The sequence below is a fragment of the Porites lutea genome, chromosome 11, assembly GCF_958299795.1.
Source record: "Porites lutea chromosome 11, jaPorLute2.1, whole genome shotgun sequence".
In the NCBI taxonomy this organism is placed as follows: Eukaryota; Metazoa; Cnidaria; class Anthozoa; order Scleractinia; family Poritidae; genus Porites; species Porites lutea.
This window is the reverse complement of record NC_133211.1, coordinates 12141865-12165119: the sequence shown is the minus strand read 5'-3', so window position 1 is coordinate 12165119 and position 23255 is coordinate 12141865. Positions and strand designations below refer to the sequence as shown.

Sequence of the window (23255 nt, the reverse complement as noted above, 5' to 3'; positions counted from 1 at the left end):
CACAGCATACTTTCTTCAACAGAGCTGTGGAGAGGGAGCTGGTAACAGCAACAGGTTTTCGCGGGTCTCTTCACCGATCGCACGGCCCGATCGCACGCAACATGGCGTCTTTTTATAAGAAATGTTTTCTAGGATTTTATGTTGTATTGTCCTTAAATGTCATCGTTATAATGGCGTCCTTACCCGGTATGTTATTCCCTAAAGATTCGGAGCGTCGAGAAGTGAAAGATTTGAGCGGTTTGTGGGATTTTCGAGCCGATATGTCGGACAATAGAAATGGCGGCTTTGAAAAGATGTGGTTCGCCAAACCATTGTGGCAGGTAAGAACATGTCTTTTGATATTAAAGTAAAAACCCATTTTCATGAAAGAAATGTTTTCTTAACTTGAAGGAGAGTTGCTTTTTCATTAGTTTTGTGGACGCTGCAAAAGCGGGAGATGATGATCATTTGTTGTCCGACACCACAAATTTCCTAACAGGAAGAGCTTTCAGGGAATCCCCCTGCATGCTTTTACCAAACGATTTTAAATTTTATAGCTGCTTTTGATTACTGAAAAGTTCTGCGTAATTAAATAGCACTGGAAAATACTTCGGTTTTTCTTTTGGTTTTGTGTTTTGACCTGTCATATTTTGAAACAAACGAGTTAGACGGGTGTTTCAAATTTACCAGCCAAATTTGACCGTGAAGATGAGGAATATCCTTCTTTGAACTACAATAAAAATTCAAGCCTACAGAATGCGCGTTTTTATTTTCCAAGAATGATTTAAACCTGAAACACGTCAAGCTCTTGGTTACATGGTATTAAATAACAAATCTTTTCATAGATAGATATTTAAATAATTTATTACCTTCACGGCAGTTCTCAGTTCTAAAAGGTAGTATGTTATAAATAAGTGAGTGCACAAACTCATAAGTGATGGCGACAGTCAGGTCACTAAAAATAACACAAATTTAGAACCTTTACGAGATGTGTTTTTCAAATGGTGGATATTGTAGAGAATAATCTGAAGTAAAAAGTTGTAACTTTCAAGCTGCCTCAAAACTCTAGCTTATTAATATTAGGAGGGGTTAAAACCTAAACCGTTTCAGATGATTGATAGCAGGGATGTGCAGATAAATCGAGCGGATAGGACCTAGCTTAAGTCTTTAATGTATTTACTTTTGGTTCCCAGATTTTCTTCTTTATTAGTTACTTTTTCTGAACTGTCCCTCTTGTAACATTTTTATATAGCAATGTAGAACTGTATATTTCCCATACCCTTTTCCTCAGAGCTCACTCATTCTTCGCATATGAGGCCCTCTTAGGGGGGGGGGGGGGGTAGGTATCTCCCTAGTCTAAATTTCAAATACAGTCGTTTTGCGTTTCGAGGAGTTGGCCATGTCCCTGTCGGTATTTAACCCATTTTTATGTTGTTTATCACCATTTCATCTGTTTTACATAGCTGTTTCAAGGCCATGCTGCTCTTCAGAATTTTACCCTAACAGAGCCTTACTCATCCTATTTACCTAATCCTTGGCTTGTTACTCTGGTCAATCTACAGCTTACCTTTTAGAGAGTCTGGAACAAAACAAGAAAAAGATTTCCAGAAATCTCAATTAATAATTCTTATGTCCTCCAGATATTGGGTCAGTACAACTAATTTCAGTATCATCTGATAGTTTCTTTTAATTATATTGACATTTTGGGTGTCTCATTTTATTTCTCAGTCTGGTGAAGTAATTCCAATGCCTGTTCCATCAAGCTTTAATGATATCACTGAAGACCGCAGCCTGAGGGACTTTGTTGGCTGGGTGTGGTATGAGAAGGAAGTTTATGTGCCCAGGTCGTGGGAAAATAATACCACCAGGGTAGTCCTTCGCTTTGAGGCTACAAACTATCACACCATAGTGGTAAGACATCAAAAATTGCTGCAGATTTAGGAGCAAAAGTTGTCTGGGCTGGTCTATATTTTTTTATATTAAAATATATCATGTTGTTTATTTTTTGTTATATCAGTGGGTCAACAGCAAACAGGCCATGACACACTCAGGGGGTCATCTGCCATTTGAAGTTGATGTAACACCTCTTCTTACCTATGATAAACCCAACAGAATCACAGCTGCCATTAACAACACACTTACACCTACCACCCTACCCCCAGGAGAAATAAAATACCTTACAGGGGGAGACTGGTGAGTAACCAAGGTCATACTTTCAGAAAAAACAATAATGAAGAGCCCTAAAATTCTAATACTGTGAAACACGAGGAGCCGCAAGCAGTAAAATTTCTGTCCCGTAATTTAATCAGTTAAATCATCAAAGTTGACAGGTCTTTCTGATGATCAAAGCGACCGTTCGGTTTACCATTTACACCTTCAGTGCAAAGACTGTCACCGGAACATTAACGCCCTCAGGATAATTGCTTACCATAACAGTGGTAGGTCGCGCGCGTCTGGTCGGTTTCGAAGAACGTGATCGTGACTGTTGTTTTCATTCAGAGACTGTGCGCGTTGATATGCCAACGTTTAAAACAGACTGCAACATTAAATTTTTGTTATAAAAGCAAAGAAGCTGCTGAGTAGAAACTAAACCGTCCCAGACTTATTCCGTTTCATTCGTGTACTTTCATTTTGATCGGGTCTGTATGATGAATTTACTTCTGCCTTCTAATCAGGCACGTAAACAACATAGAGATAAAACATTTCATTTTGCTTTTGTGGAGTAAATTCATCTTAAAAAAGTTAAACTAGTGGACCACTTTCTCCGCGTACTTGTAAAAATAGGCATTTAATATGTCGCGCTACAGTGCGAAAATCTTCTTGTCGTGGATTAGATTTCAGTATACATATTGTTAATCTCCATTTCGCGCCAGAATAAATAAGTTTGCGCGCAAAAAATCACAAGGTCTGTCCCACTTCGAGTCCACCTTCTGGAGATACGCCGGCATGGTAGCTGGAATACATTACCGAGGTGAAGATTTGGCATTTTTTCCTCCTCGTCCTTTTTTCCCTGCGATGTTTGTTTATATTTGTAGTGAGAATGCTGTGCATATCGGTGGATTTCACTTCAGTCAAGCGGCTTCAGTTCCTGCGGCTTGCCACTCATCACAAAGAAGAGTGCCGGAATCGCTTTGTTCGCCTTTAACAGATTTGTTGTCGAATGCAAGGTAAAAGAACGGACTACTTTAAGGTAAGAATTGAAGTTTAAATTTGTTTCTCGGCGAAAAATAGTGCATACAACTCGTGAAACCCGTGAGTATTACGGGGGGTGACAGCTCTAACAAGAGCTGTTTCGGGAGAAAAACAAATTTATTCCGGGAATCTGGAGATTTTGCCGGGAATCGGGAAACCTGGGAAATTTTTCGGAAGATATGAGATATTTTCGGGACATTGAGCAAAGATTTGATATTACATGTTATCAAACAATATATATACAGTGATATGCACCCGGTTTATGCGCTGTATTCTATGTATTTTGACACTTGAAAACGGCTTAACCCACCATTATATGAAAAGACCAATCAGCAACGTTTCTACGTTTCCAACTAAAATAGCATGAAGTTTGAGTGCGATTGACCACGTGCAATCCCCAGTGGATTGACACAAGAACCGTACTGGTGCAAGGCACATACTATCAGTTCACACCAGATCCCATCATTCATTAGTTCAGGGGTGTTTTTACGCTGCATGCTAACGAGTTTTAAGAGTACATTCCATTGATTGCATACGGGAAAACTTGAAAAAAGTACGTAAGAAGTAAGTAAGAAAAAAAAGAAACTCATTTAACCTTGTTAAACACAAATGAGGCCATAAAAAGTGGTATGTCTGTGAAGACTCTTTAATCATCCTGATCTCGTCGGGGTCCTTCCGATTTTGCTCGAAAATCCCGAATCCCGATCAATATGCGTTCGGGATAGGAAAATTCCAGATTTCGACAGTTGTTCTGAAATTTTCAAATGAATTCTTATGATACTCATACAATGACACCACACAGAGTATTGTTGGTTTTCACATGACGTCACTAAAATTCAAACAACAAAACTATCGATCCTACTGAGATTTTACTTAGCTGAAAGTGATATCCAGAGCAATTTCAAAAACCGCACAACTTGTATAAAAATAAGCATAAAAAGGACAATTGATTAGAGAACATTTTGGACAGAATTTGTCCTCTCAGGACACTAGAAATGGCATTTCAGAGCACCAAGATTTCAAAATTTTCTGGGGGAGAATGCCCCCAGACCCCCCTAGTGGTTGGCCCCTTCACTGCACGCCTGACTTGTTGATTGAAAAACAAAAAAACACGATTTTTCATACTTAAAAAGTTTGACAGTCTTTCTGTGTTAACATGATACCCTCTAAACGAAAAAATAACTAAGGTTAGATAATTAACAAGAAGCTGCAAAAAATCTCTAATCAAAATTTTAATTTTAATTGTTAAAACAATTTTGGGAAGTTAAACTTTTATGGGGAATGCCACCGAAAAATGCGGGAGGGTCGACGAAATTTCCGGGAGGACAAAAAGTTATTCATAGGACTGCCCAAACAGCCTCTGTTAGAGTTGTCACCCCCCGTAGTATTACCTCTGTTTAATATACCGAATGTCATGCGATGACTCATCGCTTTTACGATGGATAAGACGGATACAAACAATAATTTCTTTCGCAAAGTTTAGTATAATTTACTTAATACGGAGATCATCTGAGGACGATTTTTCGTTATATATGCTTCATTTCTTGGCTTATTCCGGCTACGTGCGAAAAATTAGATGACAATGTTTGTGTGCTATAATTATACTGATAATTTCTTGCACCTTGAAACTCATGACATGTCATGAAAGCCAAACTTGTTTAACCCTAGCAAAAAACTCTTTTAATGGAGGAACTCAACCTGATAGTTGCACTAAAATCTAATAATTGTTACCGATTTGCCCTCTGTAACCTCGTGGGTAGAACATACGTGAAGGTTACGTTGATAATAATCATTGCATTTTCTCTTTGTAACCTCGTGGGTAGAATATACCTGATGGTTACATTAATAATAATCACTGCATTTGCTCTCAGTAACCTCGTGGGTAGAACATACCTGAAGGTTACGTTGATAATAATCATTGCACTTTCTCTTTGTAACCTCGTGGGTAGAACATACCTGATGGTTACATTAATAATAATCACTGCATTTGCTCTCTGTAACCTCGTGGGTAGAACATACCTGAAGGTTACGTTAATAATAATCATTGCACTTTCTCTTTGTAACCTCGTGGGTAGAACATACCTGATGGTTACATTAATAATAGTCACTGCATTTGCTGTCCGTAACCTCGTGGGTAGAGTATACCTGATGGTTACATTAATAATAATCATTGCATTTTCTCTTTTTAATTTCATGGGAAAAAAAAATTAATGCCTCTCTCCTTGAAATTTTGCCCTGTCCTTTGAGCATAGTGATCTTTGGGTAGCGAATTCACGAAAACAGGTAAAACGCTTTTTTTAACAACAGCATTTAAATTATTTGGCTTTTTGAGGGAGGTCGAGCATTCATGGAATAGAATATAAAAAAAGCTGATAAAGCGGAAAAAGTTATCTTTACAAAATGCGCTTTGACAATGTCAAGGAGTAAACTAAGCTGAAGTTTTGTAGTTAGCGGGGAGAAAACCGGTTCCTGCATGAAAAGCAGCTCTGATTCCTTTCTCTTAACTAGAAGAGATGCATATCCCTGTGAACCAGTTTTTTTAACCAGGAGCGATTGCCACTCACTTCTGAGTACTTTATTGACACGAGTTCCTATTTCAATATATGTCTAATTCAAGCTTAGCCGCGTGATAGCTCTTCATTAGCGAAAAGGTCCAAGTGATATTTTGATTGATGTGTTGTTTAGGATCCTGAGGTTTTTTAACACCTTTTCTCTAGCTTAACTGGCAAAGATATTCTAGGAATTTGCCCTTCAATTCCAAATTCTTTGATGTGCCACCAGATGCCGTGCAAAAATATCACCGCTTGCGGCTCCTCGTGCTGGTGGGGTAGTAAGCAAAAACAAAATGTTTCTTTATGCCCTGAAGGCAAAAATAAGCTGCTAAAGGTTTTGTGCAGCAATATTAACTTGGGTACAGTTCTGGTAACAAAGAGGTAGATAGAGCATCTAGACTACCTCTAATGAAAACTTCTGTATTGTAAGATGAGTGGGAGGAGACTAGAGCCTTGTTCCAGAGTCTCTTCTTCATCCCATCCCATGGGGGGCATCCCCAAGGGCAAAAGAGAGAGAGTTGGTAAGAAGAGAGCTCTCCATGGGAATGAGGTGGGGACAATGGTCAGCAATGTTAAACATAACATTTAGATTTTATTTTTGGAGGGTGGAGCAGGGAGTTAAACACCAAAATACCTCTCAGAACAAATAAGAAACCAACCTCAGCGGCGGATCCAGGATTTTTCTTAGGAGGGGGTGCACTCGTCTCTTGCTCTACTTCAACACCAATAAACTACATAGTTTTTTTTTTTGCAGTATACCAGTTGTAATAGAAAACTGCAGATCATCTTGGGGGGGGGGGAGTGCACACCCCCTGCACCCTCCCCCTAGATCCGTCCCTGAACCTTTTCCAGGGATTACTCACAGCTGACATTCTTACATCTTGTGAGATGTTTATATCCCAATAAAATTTAAAATATGTTAAAATAATTAATGTACAAGTACATGAAGGTTTCATAAACATTCATTATGATGTATTCTAGGTATCCACCAGGATTCTTCATCCAAAAATACTATTTTGACTTCTTCAATTATGCTGGCATTCATCGTCCAGTCAAACTCTACACCACGCCAGTAATCTTCCTTTCAGACATCACTGTAACAACCTCTTTCTCTAATAACACGGGTGAAGTCAAATTCGTTGCTACAGTGTCATCCATCAATTCAGTTTCTCTGCTTCCAAAGGGAGACATAACTGTGGAATATCTATTACATGACAAGCAAGGATTTGTTGTGGCTTCAGCAGGAGGCCCTGATATGTTTGAGGGAACACTGTCAATCAAGAACCCTATGCTTTGGTGGCCTTATGGAATGAGTGATGACCCTGCCTACCTCTACACATTAAAGGTTATTTTAATCTTTTACTAAGATTCTAAATAATATTTTCATTACATTTAGAAGGAAAAAGATTCTCAAGCAAGGTCAGCCTACAACAAAATGGTAACCTCAGATCAGGCTCAATTTTTGTTTCGCTTGGTAGAAAACACCCCAGCAGGGAAGGTGAAACAAACAGAGATCACATAAAAGAGAATTTATAAGAGCTCCTAAAGAGGCCTTCCAAGGGGTAAAAGCGACATGCGACACGGCCCTGAAAACTGGCGACATGGGAATTTTTAAAAAGCGAGAAGTGACATGCCTACGCTGCTAAAATGCGACAGCGACATACTAAACAGTGAAAAACGACGGTGACATTGGAAAGTTGTGCATTTTATCAATAAAAGTGACTCAGAATACAGGAAATTACATTTCTGAGGGTTCAGATTTTCCAAATTTTCCCGCGGGAGCCAACCCTTAAAGAAGAAGAAGAAGCGTTCATCCTTCGCCGCTCACGAAATTTTGCCTACTGACCACCATGAAAATCCTGTTATAGCCCTGTTGCGAAACAGTTTCTCGCAAAACAAAAATGACTGGTACAGTTACGTACACTTCAAAAAACGACAGCGACATTTGCAGCTGTAGATTAGGCGACAACGGTCTCCTAAAGCAAGCGACATTGCGACACAGCTACCCCCCTTGGAAGGCCTCCCTAAAGCCAGATCAGATCTCAGTTTACAGAATGGAGGATTCCATAGCACAAGCTACCTACATTGTTATGTAACATTTTAGTACAGTGAAAATAAATAAGATCAGAAATAGGAGCTAACAAAATTTTAGGTCCATATTTTATATTTGGTGCAGAGTTTTCAAGGATTATGGATTTAACTCATTGGAAGTAAAGGGTAGGGGAAACAAAAGGTTCAGAATCGTTTGAGCCATTAAATTAGTTATATCATTTTCACTTACCTTTACATTTGTATACTTTTTCCCCAGATAATAACTCGCTCTGCCATGTTTGTGCTGGAAGATGTGTATTATCTCCCTGTGGGAATAAGAACTGTGAAGGTTGACGAAACTAGCTTCCTCATAAACAACAAACCATTTTACTTTAAAGGGTTTGGAAAACATGAAGATGCTGATGTAAGAGAAGCGTCTGTTACTCGTAATTAAAACTATTTTAGATGAATGTTGTAGATTATCCATATATTTTTCCTTTTTTTTTAAAAAAAAATAGAAAAATGACTTCTTTCCTTTCCCATTCCTCCATATCTGGTTATCACCGGAAAGCATGTCTCAAATTGTAGACTGAGCTGTTACTTATTCATGTAACAGAAAGAAATAAATTAAAATTAATAAATTGAAAGAAAGGAGGACAACCAGTGAATCACTTAACAGGGGTGGATCCAGGGGAGGGGCCCGGGGGTCCCCGCCCCTCTTATTTTTAGACCAAACTTAGGCCCGAAAGTCCGAAAAAAATCTTTTTGAGACGACCCGCCCGTTATCTCAGGGTCTGGATAACCGCCCCGCCCCGCTCCCACCCCCACCACTATCTGAAGGTCTAGATCCGCCACTGCTTAATGGTACATATAACCCCTTGACAGCTTAAATTTCATTTACCTCTTCTGCGTTTTGTTGTCAGATTCGCGGTAAAGGATTAGACTATGCATTAATAGCCAAGGACTTCAGTCTGCTTAAGTGGCTTGGTGCTAATAGCTTTAGGACAAGTCACTACCCATATGCTGATGAAATCATGGACATGGCGGACAAGGAAGGAATTGTGGTGATCGACGAGTGTCCTGGAGTTGGAATCAAGCCGTAATGTTTTCTTTTTCTAGTACCCAATTTGTAGTCTAAGAAAAGAGACGATGTTTTGTTCAATTCGATAGTATCCACCCACAACCTAACCTAGCGACCTACGTCCTTCTTCCCTTATAAACATACAGGCTCATAATCTGAGCCAAACTCAGCTGCTCCTCGACCGCGTGCAGGGCGTAGAGCACGAGCGACTCAAGGGGCGGGAAAAACAAAAGCACGTGATTTCACTGCAGCTACCGCCCTTATCCTTACCTTAAACACCAACGGCATTTTAAATTGGCCTTGAACGAGTAGGTCTCTTTCATTATTCAGACTTTCTGACAAACTCCTCTCGCTTACTTTGAATCGTGTATCCTCTTTTTGTTTTTCAGCTCGGTATCTTGTTTTAATGCTTCCTGTTTTTTCTTCCAGAAATAATTTAGGAAAAGAAAGTTTGGAGCACCACGTTGAAGTGATGGCTGAACTAATCCGTCGCGATAAGAACAGGCCAGCGGTTGTTATGTGGTCGGTAGCCAATGAACCATGCAGCGACAAACCATCCTCGGTACCTTACTTCGAGTAAGAACACTTTCTAGAGTATTTTCCTGGTATAGTTTTAATGAAAAACTATAAGATACAGCTCTTCCAGACGTAAAGTGCGTTTTACCTTATTTTCATACTACACAAGCCAAAAAAACATATATTCGTTTTACCAAGACTATGAAATTACGTGCCTACACGATAGGCGTCGAAAGGGGTAGGGTGGGGCAGAAAGGGGAAAAGGGAGAGGATCTGGGGATTGGGGGAGATGACAAGGGATGGCGCTCTCTCCGCCGCCCCATTTTCCATTTTTCCCCCTTCTTTTTTTTTTGGCCTGCCACGTAGACTATCCATCCGCTTACTTTTGTCCTTTGTTGTCCTGTTTGACAGAAGGCTGTTTCAAGAGACGCGCAGTTTGGATCCCACTCGACCTGTGACATTCGTTACCATGTTTAAAGCCTGGAGTGATAAAGTTGTAAGGAAACGACGTTTTAAGCGTTAGGCTTTTTATCACTTCGACTGTGAAGTAGCTTTGATGTGATAACAGTATTTTTCTCCTCATGGCATGAACACAGTTTCAAACGAGAACTGGACGATGATAGTTACAACACATTAAAACTCCATGATCGTACATTTGTCTTAGAGCTGATGCAAATGAACACTTTAAAATTTTGTATAATATTATAAGGGTTGGAAGAGAGGGCATAATTTGTCAATCCTCCCCTTTGCATTTGTTTTGTCTCTAATTCTCTCTTCCTTTTCCAGGTCAAATTTTGTGATGTGATTCTTTGTAACCGCTACTACGCGTGGTACCATGACTATGGACAAACGCAGCTCATCTCCAAACAGCTGGAGCGGGAACTACGAGGCTGGTTTGACGCGTACGGAAAACCAGTTATTCAAGCAGAATATGGAGCCGATACAGTGGCTGGTATGCACGTGGTACGTGCTACATGATAAATATTAGAGTAAAAGCTCCGTCATCGCTAAAAATCATGAACATAGAACTTGTTACACTACTAGCCTGCATAACAGGCGTTTTTTCACGCGCGACGTGGGGAAGACTCCTAACTGTTGGTGCTTCGGTGTTTGCAGGGGAACCGAAGGACAATGTGAAATCGAAACATTTCCACGAGGAACGAAGCGTTCTATCTATGAGTCGAACGAAATTTCCAACAAAAGAAACAAAACAAAACAAACGAAATCTCCAACAAAAAAATGCTTTTCAAATTTCCAAATTTTCCTGATTGGAAGTGTTAAATATCTTATTGACGTTGGATTTAAATGTTGTTCTTGCTTGCAGGAACCTGCGGTTATGTTTTCAGAGGAATATCAAGTAAGTTGTCTAGATTTTTTTACCCTTCTCTCTCCAAGTCTTCTCTCTGCATCTAAATCTAGCTGTATTTTTGAAAATGTTACTCCCCGCTCATCATTTTTTTGAAGTAATCATTACACAAGTTAAGAAGGCAACCATTGCTTCTGTTCCTTCAACTTTTCTTTCTCGCATAATCTTTATCCTTTTCTTTCTCAGTCAAGCTTTTAGGACTGAAAAAAAATGGAGTTCTGACCTTTGCCAGATATTTCTAATATAAATATTTAACCTTTAATACTGTTATTTCGAACAGGTGGAGTCACTTTTGCAGTATTTCCCAGTGTTTGATAAACTAAAGAAAGAGTTTTTTATTGGAGAGATGATCTGGAACTTTGCTGACTTTATGACGCAGCAAGGTGAGTGAACAATGACCAATTTTATCCTCGGGATCTTGGTAGCAAAGTCTTTGGGTTTCTGTAATTAATTCCTTTAGTAGGTCAACATACGAGTCCTCCAGGCTTCAGGTTTTCCGCTGACTCCCCCTAAGTCCTAACCCACTTTCCATATCGTCATACTTCCCCCTTTGATTCTAATAAAAACTGGACTGGTACCCATTGTCAGAACAAAATGGTTATATTCCATTCTCTCTGATAATTAATGCACTGAAGTAGACAATGGTTGGAATTGTCTACTGTGCTTTAAAAATTCTCCAAAAATAAAAGCTTGAAATATCTAACCAGCATGTGGTTTTAAAACTCCCTCTTGCTAAATCTACGTAATTTGCTTCTTAAAGGTACCACAAGGGTGGTTGGCAACAAAAAAGGAATCCTAACACGTCAGAGACAACCTAAGGCCGCTGCTCACTTGCTGCGCCAGCGATACCTTAACATTACATTAGAGAAGGGTGGCTCGAAGACTGGAGACGAGTTATTGGACACACTCCTTCGGTTTGAAAGTCGCAATCCGCAAAATGTTGCTCAAACGTCCATGCAACAAGATTACCTTGCGCAGCCACTGGTGTGAAGGAACTATTTGCTCAGATAAATGATATGAACTCTGTGAACCAACAAAGTGACACCCTTCTCCAATTAAAGGTACAATCTTGGACAAAATAAATGGAAAACTAAGATCACCCCTCCTCACAACGTGGAATCGGTGTTGCTATACGACTCCGAGAATTGGAAAGTAATGAAGAAAGGTATAAGCGAAGTTAAAACCTTCCAAAATGGCTGCCTGCGGAAGTTCTGCACCATCTTTTGCCCAGATCAGATAAGAGAACTCTATAAGAAAACAGGCCGGTTATCATAGTAATGTTACAGTAGAGAAACGCAGGCTCACGTGGCCAGGCATGCAACAAGGATGCACCATGAACGAATTCCAGAAAAGCGCGTAAATAGACATAACTACAAAAAAGGAAAGCGAGAATGGCAAAAAACTGTGGAGTAACAGCTGCAAAAAATGGGACGTACGTGGAGCAAAGCTGGAAAGATAGTACTAAAAGATGTAGTCTCCCTAGCAGCCGTTTTTTGGATGTCACGCAAAGCTCTCCTGAACGTGACATCCAAAAAACAGTTGCGAGAGAGACTATGAAAGATGGGGATGGTAGGAAGGCTGCAACCCTCTGGGGGCAAAGCGATTTTGGCTGATTATGTGCCGGCCCCCAAATCAAGGGTAAGGGGAAGGTGGCACGTTTTGGTCTTCGCGCCACCTCATCGTTGATATCAGAGAGGGGAAGGTGTTTTTTCCTTTTTGTTCTGTTTAAGATTGTAGCCTCAGAAGGCAAATTTTGTACTTGTTTCATAGAGAACACACTAATCGTCATGTTAAAACGTTTATAGAGCTTTGTATGACTTACTTCTCCTATTTCCTTAGTTTGCAAAGCAAACCAAATACAGTCGAAGCTCTCGTAAGCGACCACCTCGGAAATTCGAAAAAGTGGTCGTAACTGGAGCTGGTCGCTGGATCGGCTAATTTGCCGCGAGCAGCGAGCGCCATTATCTGCACGTCTTCGCAGTTTCTCTGCCAAAACTTTGCTCGCGCTAAGCAACAATGAAAAATCCAAATCCAAATTAGAGTGATAAACCAAAAATTCGAGTCCTTGCTAAGTGGAGGCCTCCTTTTCCCTGGGAAAGAGCGCTTTGCTAGCAAGAAAAGATTAAAGTAACTAAATAAATATTACAATTGATATCAGAACTCCAAAATCTTAACTATTTATCTTATTTATTGTATTACCGTAACGCTGTTAATACAACGACAAAAATAGTTTTTATAATTAGTATTTTGAAAACCATTGAGGTTGGTCAATTCAGTAAATCTTTTCCAAGTGTTATTATTCACAGCGGTCAAACGAGTGAAATTTGGAAAAGTTAAGCGAAATACTTCAAAGTTAAGGTTGCTACTTTCACCATCGAAAGTTTAGGGTATTACCAACATCCTGTTTGTTTACTAAACTTTTTAAAAGTTTACTAAAAAAGTTCTGAGTGATTGAAAACCGATGCTGACGTTATTATCGGCGCCATTTTCAAACATGATTCTCTTTTAGCGCGAAGGGTTTTCAGCGAAAAAAGCTCAAAATTTTGAGAAAAATGGAAAGATAATTATGTTGACTAACTGATTTATACATCTTTGCCCATTTTTCTCTAACTGGTAAATGAAATCCCAGCAATAAAAAACAAAAATAACGATTTAGACGTTTGACCGCAGTGGTGTGTTATTAGCCTGCGTGGCAGGCGTTAAAAGAGGAAGGGGAAGGGGAAGGGAGAATTTGGGCGCGCGAGAGCGCGTGGTCTCGCGCCCTAATTCCCTTCCCCTTCCCTTTCGAACGCCTGCCACGCAGGCTAAAGTGTTATTTATAAGTGTACTGTAGCCACTCTACGTCATGCCAGAAAAACGGCGCTAAAACTTAAAAGAAAACCAAAACCTATACAACTCAGAATACAACTTTTAGAGTTTAAGACGTTTCGGCTGAATTGTATCAGCTATTTTCTAGATAACAGACACATTGGTTGGGGGAAGATAGAGCAGTGAAAACCAACAGAAAATATCAGGAAATCTTATTTTCGATTTTGAATTTTCGTAACTCCACAAAACATAGTATGCGGCAAAACGTCTTCGGTGGATTTTTTATAGGGCTTAAGAGTTTTAGCCACAAATCAAGATGTTAAACAATCCAAATTTGTTATAAACTTAGCCTGCGCAGGCTCACTTGTGCCAATTCAGAGAAAACTATTTTGGCGGCGGAACCGCCATCCAATGAGGAACTCGCACAAGTTAGCCTGTTAGAAGGCTATTAAAAACTATAATTTGAGTGTATATAGAGCTGAACGCTACTAACTGTGCTGTTCGAACAAGGTTAACAGCGTGAGCTGCGCGTGGTCGTGAAGCACTTCACAACAGCAGCTTGAACACCCATCGCAAAAACACTTTTGAGATGTGTTCGTGGCGAATGCAGTTATTACAAGAATTTTCTAAATGTTCCTTGGCAAGTTGCGTTTAGCGGCGTATGTGTCTTAAGAATCTGACATAACGACAGTCACGGCTGTCGAGACGACACAGACGCAAGGAAATCCAACATTCTGGTGACAATTTAGTCATCTTTCTCGGCTGTTAACAGCTGAATGCTTTGTGAACTACAACTTGCTTGCAGTTGGTGAAAATTTTCTTTAAAAGATCTAAAATATAAAAAAAGGTTTTCAGTAAATAGAGCAGCAAAGAAAGATTAGAAAATAGGGGGTTGAAAGGAAGCACGTGATTTGTTCTAGCCTTGACCCCAGTCCCAGCCAGAATATATCTTTGGCATCAGGATATGTCATGTGAAGTTTTACTCCGTGGACGAAACAACCAAACGTGAGCGATCAAAACGTCTCGGTACGAGACCTGGGTACCCTCTCTCCCCAACCCCCTCCCGTTTTACCTTCCTCTCAATCCCCTACCCCAGCCCATTCAACGCCTGTCACGCAGGCTATCCCAATGTTAAATATACCCAGGGTGTTTTACCTCCAGGATGTCGTAGCTGTTAACACGGAGTCAGTGTGATCATTCATTTGCTTCTGTAGATTACTGATTTGCGACCTGGAAAATCCAACCAATTTAAAGGTAAGGTCAGAGCAGTAACCGATTTGCTTGTCAAAGACAAAATTATGAAAATAATGGCATTGAAAAGAAAAGAAGATTTAAACGCAGCAACTCAATTCATGTAGGTCATACATATTGTATACTGTCCACACCACATGCGAATCTCAATCGTAATGCACGTTCTACAGTCAAACCCCGCTTTACGCACACCCGCCTAACACGGATACATCATTATTACGGACAGTTTGCTTTGTCCTTGGGGAAGGAAAGCCCTTATATTTTCTCTAAATTCAACCCACTTATCATAATACGGGCACTTTCTGTGACCCCTTCAGTGACTGTATTAACCGGGTTTGACTGTATTTGTTCAATTCAGAAGAAAAATAATCCTTAGTAACGAAATTCCGTTATCTCACCTGAGTGAAGACATGCACTCTTGAAGACCGGCTACAGGCCTGGAAAAAGACAAGATTTGTGAGCACAATCGACTGTCCCCACCCACTATCCAAAGTTAAATGAGCGCGACCCAAAGGTACATGGAGGAGGGGCGGGGAGAACAATGAAAAAACCTTTTTCTCCCAGCCCTCTCCCCCTCCCCTATTTTGACGCGTCCACCTCTCCCTTGGAATCATTTTTTGATTCGCCCCAACTCTCGGTCAGTCGAATTGATCGCACAGCAAAATACGCCTGCTTTGCAGGCTATCTTCCTTGCCCTATCACCCAGTTCTCAAAGCATCTATTTCCCATACCTTAAGCAACTTGCATGGTCTAGTCCAGCAGCATCTGTATCGTCCGTTGTTTCTTTATACTCGGCGGATATTGCTTCTCTTCTGTTAGTAACTTCCTCCTGAAGTTGCTGAAGATTCCTGGCAGCAAGCACGTCATCCAGCAAGGAATTCAACTCCTGCCGCTTCACAAATAACTCTTGTTTTAATGACTCCGTAACTTGCCTGGAGGTGAGAAGTAAATCCTTCAATTCAAACGTTTTTGTTTGGTAAGCACATTTGGTTTTTCTTGCTTCTGACAAGTCGGAACGCAAGGACGTTGTTTCACTTCTGGAAACCTGAAGAGCAGTTTTCAAGTTTTCCAATTCTAACTGCTGTCGTTCTTCCGTCATTCGAAACTGTTCCTTTAGGTACTCCACCTCGTTTGTTCGTCGACTAACCTCCCACTCCAAGCTTTGAATTTGACTGTCCTTCACCATTTCTTGTTCTAATACAGCCTCCAATTTTCTTTGCAAATTCTCTCGTTCAGTCTGTTGTTCTGTAAGGCCACTTTTCATGACATCTAGTTGCGTACGATACGTTTTCACTTCATCAATTTGCCTTTCCATCTTTTCTTGCAGTTGCTTTACTTGTTTTTCAGCGCTGCCTAACTTTTTGATTAACTCCAGTCGTTCATTAACTTTCTCTTCCAATTCACCTCTTAATGTAGCATTTTCTCTCCTTTCTCTTCTAAGTTCATCCCGTAAATTTTTGCTTTCTTCCCTTAGATTACTCAACGCTGTTTCCAGCATTCCAATTCGTTCACCTGCCGTCTTTTTCTGTATTTCATCTTCTTTCTTCAGTCGTTCCACTTCGCTCGTCATCTCAAGGCGAGCTGATTCCTTTGTTGCCATCTCACTTTCCATCTTTACCACATGTTCTCGTAAGGCTTTCTGACTTGCTAACACTCCAGCCAAGCGACCTTTTTCTCGCTCGAGTTCAATTGCGCAAAGCTGCATCTTCTCGGCCTCCGCTTTCCTTTGTTTCAGCATTTCCTTCAATAATGAGAGTTCTTTTTCCATTTGGTAAATTTCTCGGTCTTTCATCGCAAGTTCGTGAGAGGACTTTGTACACAATGCTTTATAAACTTCCTCTAATTCAACCTTTGAGAAAGAATAATAGTGAAAATTAAAATGGCCGGTATACTTTTTCAATTTAATGACCATCCACAAGTCACCCGAATCGAGTCAAAATGTTTTCAGGCGTTCAAGAAGGTCATTCTAATACGATGCTGTATGACCCAGACGACTGTAGATCGGATAGAACTTAAGCCTCTGTTTAGGCTGCCTCCTCTAACTGCTTTTCCAACGTTGAGCAGGAAGCAAGACCAGCGCGGAGCGAGGGGATAATGGGAGCGATTGCAGAGCAAACGGGGAGTGATTAAAAGGAACAAATGGACAAAAGGGAAAGTTTTGCTTCTTCTTCCCTACCCATCATCCCCTTCGACCCGCTCTCCTAAATTATACATATCCCCAAAATAAGCGATCGCGAGCAACTGGGGACGAGGCAGCTCTTTAGGTGAGTTCCCGTATAATCATTTAGACCGTCTAGGCGATTGAGACAAGCCCTACGATGATATGGAAACCAGGATTAAGAACCAATCAAAATTGGAAGACACAAAGCGCGGGAAAACGGGTGCGAACAGTAAATGATTGGTTTTGCTTATACTTCTGATTGGTCGAAAAAATGGCGTGAGAATTAATTTCCAATCAAAGTACAGCACTTGTCAAAGGTGGCCAGTCAAGCTGGCCCTCAGTTACCTTTTCGCCAAAATAAGAAGGCTCAACTTCAACATAATGGAGACTGAGGTATGGGTATGTGATGATATCACAAGCTTTTCCTTACCTTTTCATGGTGCACAGAATCAAGTTCGTGTTTGAGTCCTTCAAGTTTGCTTTTGTAGCTATTCTTCAATTCCTCTATTCTTTCCTCGGTCAATTCATGAAGTTTCTTCAATTCCTGTTCCGCGATCTCCTTTCTACTTTTCATTTCCTCCAAACTCGCCTCCGTAGTCTGTAGTTCCTGATTATACAGCATTTCCTTTCTCTTGATTTCATCGGTTAGAAATTTAAGTTCTTGTTCCAAGTTAATAACTTTATCCCGTTCCTTCGTAACTTCTGCCTGTAGCAGCATCTTTTCCTTCTTACTTTCTTCTCTAATCGTTGCGTTTTGACTTTTTAACGCTTCATTTTCTTCCTTGTTTGAATTTTTTGTTGTCTCGAGTTCGCCTTCCAGCCTTGCTCGTTCCATTAGGGACTGTTGAAACTTCTCCTCTTTCTTGACAATATCCCTATAAACAGAACATAATATTCTTCCTTTCAAGGTGGTCTAAATGAACATCTAGTCCAGCTATATCACGTTCGCAGTGGGTAAATAGTCTGCCAGCACTGAAAATCCCTACCTGAGAATAGCGAGAGGAAAAGAATACCGCCCACATCAGTCTCTCCCGATTGCGCGTGAACCTTCGCTTCTCGAAGAGCTTACGCGCAGACATTAAAAGGCCCAGTTTACAGGTATCCGGATATTTTTGAAAACGGGCATTTTTTTCTCCGTTTTAGCCTTCTGTCCTCTTGTAAACGGCGTTTTTGGGCACCAAAAAATGTAGGTTTTCGAACCTGATGGTGTTTAGAGTGTGAGTTTTGAAAACGCCGGCTAATTGCTTACAAGGGGAGGGGCGGAAATGGAGGTTTTCGAGTAAAATACATCATGTTCTTCTGGCATTACGCATTCTCTGTCAGGAATGCTATTGTGTTTCATTACCGATCACGTGAAATTTCATAAGACGTGTGCGCTTACAGTACATTTTTCGCCAGTGGACGTGTTTCGTTTTAGCATTTTCGTATGGACGTGCGAAAACGAGATAAATGAGGTAAGTATTGACCCTGAAAAACCCCATCGAGCCACCTTGAAAGGTGTTTTCTTTCATAGTTTTCATGTTTTTTTTTTTTTTTATGAAAACCATTATTTATAACTTGGTTACCTCACTGCAGACTGAAGTTTTTCCTGGATCTCATTTCTCTCGTGGTCCATTCTTGTGAGCTCGTCTTGTGCAGACTCTATCTGCCGATTCAAACTACCAATCTCCTTTTCCAGAGCGACTTTCATTTCTTGGAATTCTTCAATGAGTTTCTCCTTCTGTGCTAACTGTTCTTTTATGGCACCGTTTAAGCTAACTTGATTCTCCAAACCCTCTCTTAAAGCGCGCAGTTCGCCCATAAAACTATCCTTCTGTCGAGTTGTCTCTTCAAGTTGACATTTCTTTGCGGTCAGTTCCCTCTTCATAAGCTTAAATCGACGATCAACTTTCTCAAGATCAAGCCTCAGTGTTTGAATGGCATTATCACACGCTGCACGTTCCTGGTTTGCAACTTCTAGATTCTCTTTCAAAATTCGCTTTTCTTCGTTCAGTTTCTCAATATACTTCTCCTTTTCGCTTATGTCTTTTTGCGCTGTCTTGAGCTCTTGTTTAATTTCGTTGAACTTTGACTCCAACTCGTTAATATTCCTTTTAAACTCCTCTGTGGAATCACGAGCTAGTTTCAGTTGCTCTCTGATTTCGTCTTTTTCTTTCGTAATAGCGTCCAGCAAAGCCTCTTTCAAAACCACATCTTTTTTGGCCGCATCAAGTTCTTTCTCAATTTCCCCAGCTGAAGTAATAAGCTTAAGAAGCCTCTTGTTTTCACTTGTAAGTGACTCGACTCTCTCTCTTAAAGTTCTTTCCATCCTTTGCTTATCAATTTCCATCTCTTTGAAAGCCAGATTTTGCTGGTTGACACTATCTTCAACCTGCTCCATGTGCTTTAAAATATTCGACTTCTCTGCGAGGGAGCTTTGTTGTAGTTCTGAAAGTTGCTGAGCCGAACGTGCACTGTCACATCTCAGTTGCTCAATCAGCTGATTTTTCGCTGCCATTGTGGACTCAAGTTCGCTAGCTTCAAGCTGCATCTTTGTCCTCGCTTCTCCAGCGACAGAAAGCTGCTTCTGTAGCCACTCTTTACCCTCTACCAGACTCGCTATTTCTGCATTCAGAGCTTTATTCTCATTGTTGAATTGTTCGTTCTGGTCTTTAGCTTGCTCAAGCAATTTTCTAAGACTATCCATCTCAGCTTGAAGCGCAGTCACTGTTTTTTCTCGTTGACATATTTCTTCCTCTAATACCAACACCTTTTGCTTCAGACTCTGAATAGTTCCACCAGCTGTCTTCAAGCGCTCAAGTGCCACAGTAAGCCCATCGCTTTTTTCTTCGTAAGCGCTCTGTAATTTCATCAGCTGGTTTTCCAGTTCAGCCTTATTTTTTCGCAGTTCGTCAACTAGCGTTACCGCCGTTGGTTTGGTTTCTCGAGTTTTCTGCACCTCCTCTTTAAGTCGGGCCTCCAGTGCCTGGAGTCTTAACTGAAGCCTCTTCCTCTCTTCTAAAACGTTAGCAAATTCCTCTTGTAGAGATTCCAATTTTCCTTCCAAACCCGCGCGCTGAAGTTCAAAATCATGACAGCTTTCCCTCAAAAATGGTTTCTGCATTTCTAACATACCGTCTGTGGCTTCAAGATCCGCCCCGCTTTCACGATCATTTGGAGACTTTGGAAGTTGCACGTTTTCCAACGAAAAGACACTTCTATTATCTCCAGAACTTGGAACAACAAATGGAGCCGTGTCTGGAATCTGTACCCTTGTTCCCATCTCTGTGACTGCAAGTTCCGACTTCTTCTCAAGACCATACCAGGGAGGCTTATTTTCGCATTCATTATCAGGGCTCTGTAAAGCAGGGAAATTCTGAACATGACTAGAACAAGATATCCGCTTTCTTGGGATGTCCTCCTTGGAAGGAACAAGATCGTTTGCTTGACCTTCCCTTGCCGCCACATTTTTGTTCACACCATTCTCTCCGTCTCCTTGTCTCTGAGAGCCTTGAAACATTTCTAGCAGTGAAATATCTGGTTCACTTTCTTCATCTTTTGTGAAAAAGAAAGAAGGTCGTGGACAGGCCTCTGTCTCTCTCTGTCCATCACTATTGTTATGCAAAGCCCCTTCCTCAGGTATGTCTGCGTCAAAAGGCAGCGTAAACTCAAGATGTATCCCAGAGTCATCAAATAATGGAGTCGTCATGTCTGAGGAGAAGCTGACATTTCTGGAGGACAATTCTACGATGTGAGGAAAAGAGTTTGTGATATTTAACACTAAATTAACCAAAGAGGATTGTCAGGAGTAAATAGAGCCAATCTTTTACTAAATATATAAACAGAGATTGTAAATCTTCAGTCTGGCAAATACTTGACAAAAGGAATCGTTCCAGAACAAAGAAATTTTCATACTACAGGACACCATTTTGAAACTTGGAGAATCAAATAATGTTGTCCTATTAACAAATACCTTGTAACATTTATCAGGGGAAATTAATCAAGTAATAAACCGAGAGATTATGAAACATGGAGATATGAATGAGAATTTTATAATACAGGATGGATGTGACAGGAAGGGGGGGGATAGTCAGTTTCAAATAGAAAGGAGGGGTGGGGAGAGGCAGGGGCAAGTAAAGAGACAATAGCATTGTAGGATGTACCTTGCTTGCTGGTCTGATATTTTGCCAAATAACTTTGTAGCTCTTGTAAACTCTGTATTGTACCCTCTTCTGCTGATGCAATACTATTTTCTTGGGAAAAATACCCTTCTGAGCCAGATTCTGAGAGGTTCTGGGAAGGCTCTGTCACACTTCTGATATCAAGGGGCTGAGGGGCACTCACTCTCTGAGTACCCCAGAATGATGCACCTTCAGATGGTGGCCCTTGTGATATAGGAGTTTCATGCAATTGCACCACAGGATGGGCAGTTGTTTCCAACAAATGATCTCTAGCCTCTTGCTCTTGCAGCACAGGATCCCCAGACTCTTGTACCACAGAATGTCCTTTTTCTTGTACCTTAAAATAACTAGCTGAAGATGTCATGTTTGTTGATTGGTCAAGATCCTGATTGGACACTTTCTTGTCTGAGTATAAGTCAATCACCAATTGACGAATCTCTTTTTCATAAGTACTTGGGTTTTTAGACAGTTTAGTTGGGAGCTTGTGCCTGATGTCCAATGGAGCAGTTCTTTGACTTGGGTGTGCATGTGAAGAAGTAGGACCATAGATAAGTTCTGAATTGTAGTTGACCAAACTGTTTAAAGTTTCATCATAAGGCACATTCAACTGTAAATTCCCTTCAGTATCTGAATTTAAGAATGACTCCATAGACACATGCTGAAACATAAACAACACGGTGAGAGTGAATATATTGAAAAAAGTTTAGAAGGTGTCATATTTTAAAAGGAAATGCAAATAAGCTTGACAGTTAAAAATCCCCCATTTTTTTCTGTTTAGATCACTGAGATTGAGGACTTACTGTAATGGAAGCCTTCTTGGTTTCAAATCAATGCCCACCAACTCCTTACATTTGAATCCAAGAGGGAAGGAGGAGGGGTTAGTACCCCATATGAAATGAATAGAGAAGCCCTCATCTAACTTAGGGGTGAAAATTTGGGATTTCAATCTTCCTTGGGGTCTTCAGGATAGAAAGTCAATATTTTTACCCATACAGGTACTTTTCAGGCTCATGTGCAAAGAAATGTAAACTACTGACTATCCTGTCCTTTAGGGTCAAATAAATTAAAGTGTTACCCATGTCCAGATTGGTCACCTTAGGATTTCAACTCAAACTTTTTGATGAGCATTCCTGACCCTTTCAAGCGGAATTCCTTACCCATATCTGGGTGAATGGCCGCGTGACAACAAGCACACATCACACGGTTTAATATTTAGGAGCCCTCGTTGAGAGGTTTGAAACCCGGACAAAATGAGAAATCACGGACAAACTTTACATTCATTAAACATTCACATACTAATAGCCAATACTTACAGTCTTTGCAATGTCTAGAGCGGAAGTTTCGGTTTATTTATGGGGCAAACCGAGATAATCCACCATTCTTTTACATCATCATGATCAAATATGATGATGATCACAATTTTTATCGATGATAAAAGTATATGTCGTGCATAGTAAGCTGTTTAGAAGCATGATCTTTTGAACACACCAACGAAGTGGTCTGGAAATCAAACTCAAGGTTAACTAAACTAAACGGCTAAAGACGACAATGAGAATCAGCAACAGCGACTCGCAAGACTGAAGCGACAGTGGACATCTTTCAAAAGACAAATTGAAAACTTTGAGCTTACCTTTTTAAATGACTACACTACAACTTCACGGCTTTTTGTTAGTTTATTCCCAGTTTGTGTTGTGTTATAAGGCCTCGTCAAGGCTCAAATATAAGCTCAAACTGATCAGGTCAGACTCTTTCAAGAACGCGATATGTGAAAGCTGAAACTCGAGTGAAACCGAAGTTGTCTGTTTCGTCACGTGAGAGGCGAATGCATAGCATATCTTTGACGTCTGGAGGTATAAAGTTTCATCGGGCACAATTAACGCTCTCAGCTCGAGAGTTTTTAAAGTCTTAAGCTGAGATGTTTTAAAAGAATTTTTCAGGTTGATTACGGTGAATACATGTACGATAGTAAGCTTCCTTTCTTCGTTTTGTGCTGTGTACCACGCATTTGAAACTCGGCCAGCGTAATAGCACGGGTGAATTTTTTTTGGAGGGGGACGGGGGAGGGGGTTGATGGTGGGTGCTGATACATCTCACTGGCGTACATACACTAGCCTAGGTAATCTTTTATTGCTCGTCACGTAATCCTTCCTTGCCTGTG

The 23255-nt window shown here is 40.5% G+C and overlaps 2 protein-coding genes across 2 annotated transcripts; one reads left to right on the top strand and one right to left on the bottom strand.

The window, feature by feature from the left end:
* Nucleotides 1-94: 94 nt before the first annotated feature.
* On the top strand, nucleotides 95-12003 carry LOC140952754 (beta-glucuronidase-like). Its single transcript, XM_073402197.1, has 12 exons — nucleotides 95-320; nucleotides 1708-1890; nucleotides 1997-2172; nucleotides 6705-7068; nucleotides 8032-8178; nucleotides 8678-8853; nucleotides 9265-9411; nucleotides 9763-9847; nucleotides 10138-10314; nucleotides 10676-10708; nucleotides 10998-11100; nucleotides 11478-12003. The coding sequence occupies exons 1-12, from the start codon at nucleotides 102-104 to the stop codon at nucleotides 11705-11707; spliced, it is 2040 nt and encodes a 679-aa protein (XP_073258298.1). The 5' UTR covers nucleotides 95-101; the 3' UTR covers nucleotides 11708-12003.
* A 503-nt stretch (nucleotides 12004-12506) lies between these two features.
* Nucleotides 12507-22948, bottom strand: LOC140951584 (uncharacterized). The gene is made up of 8 exons (XM_073400867.1): nucleotides 22728-22948; nucleotides 21080-21755; nucleotides 18503-20660; nucleotides 17368-17812; nucleotides 15508-16625; nucleotides 15175-15213; nucleotides 14681-14755; nucleotides 12507-14355 (listed from the first exon to the last, which is right to left on the bottom strand). The coding sequence occupies exons 2-8, from the start codon at nucleotides 21744-21746 to the stop codon at nucleotides 14271-14273; spliced, it is 4587 nt and encodes a 1528-aa protein (XP_073256968.1). The 5' UTR covers nucleotides 21747-21755; nucleotides 22728-22948; the 3' UTR covers nucleotides 12507-14270.
* Between the last annotated feature and the right edge of the window lie 307 nt (nucleotides 22949-23255).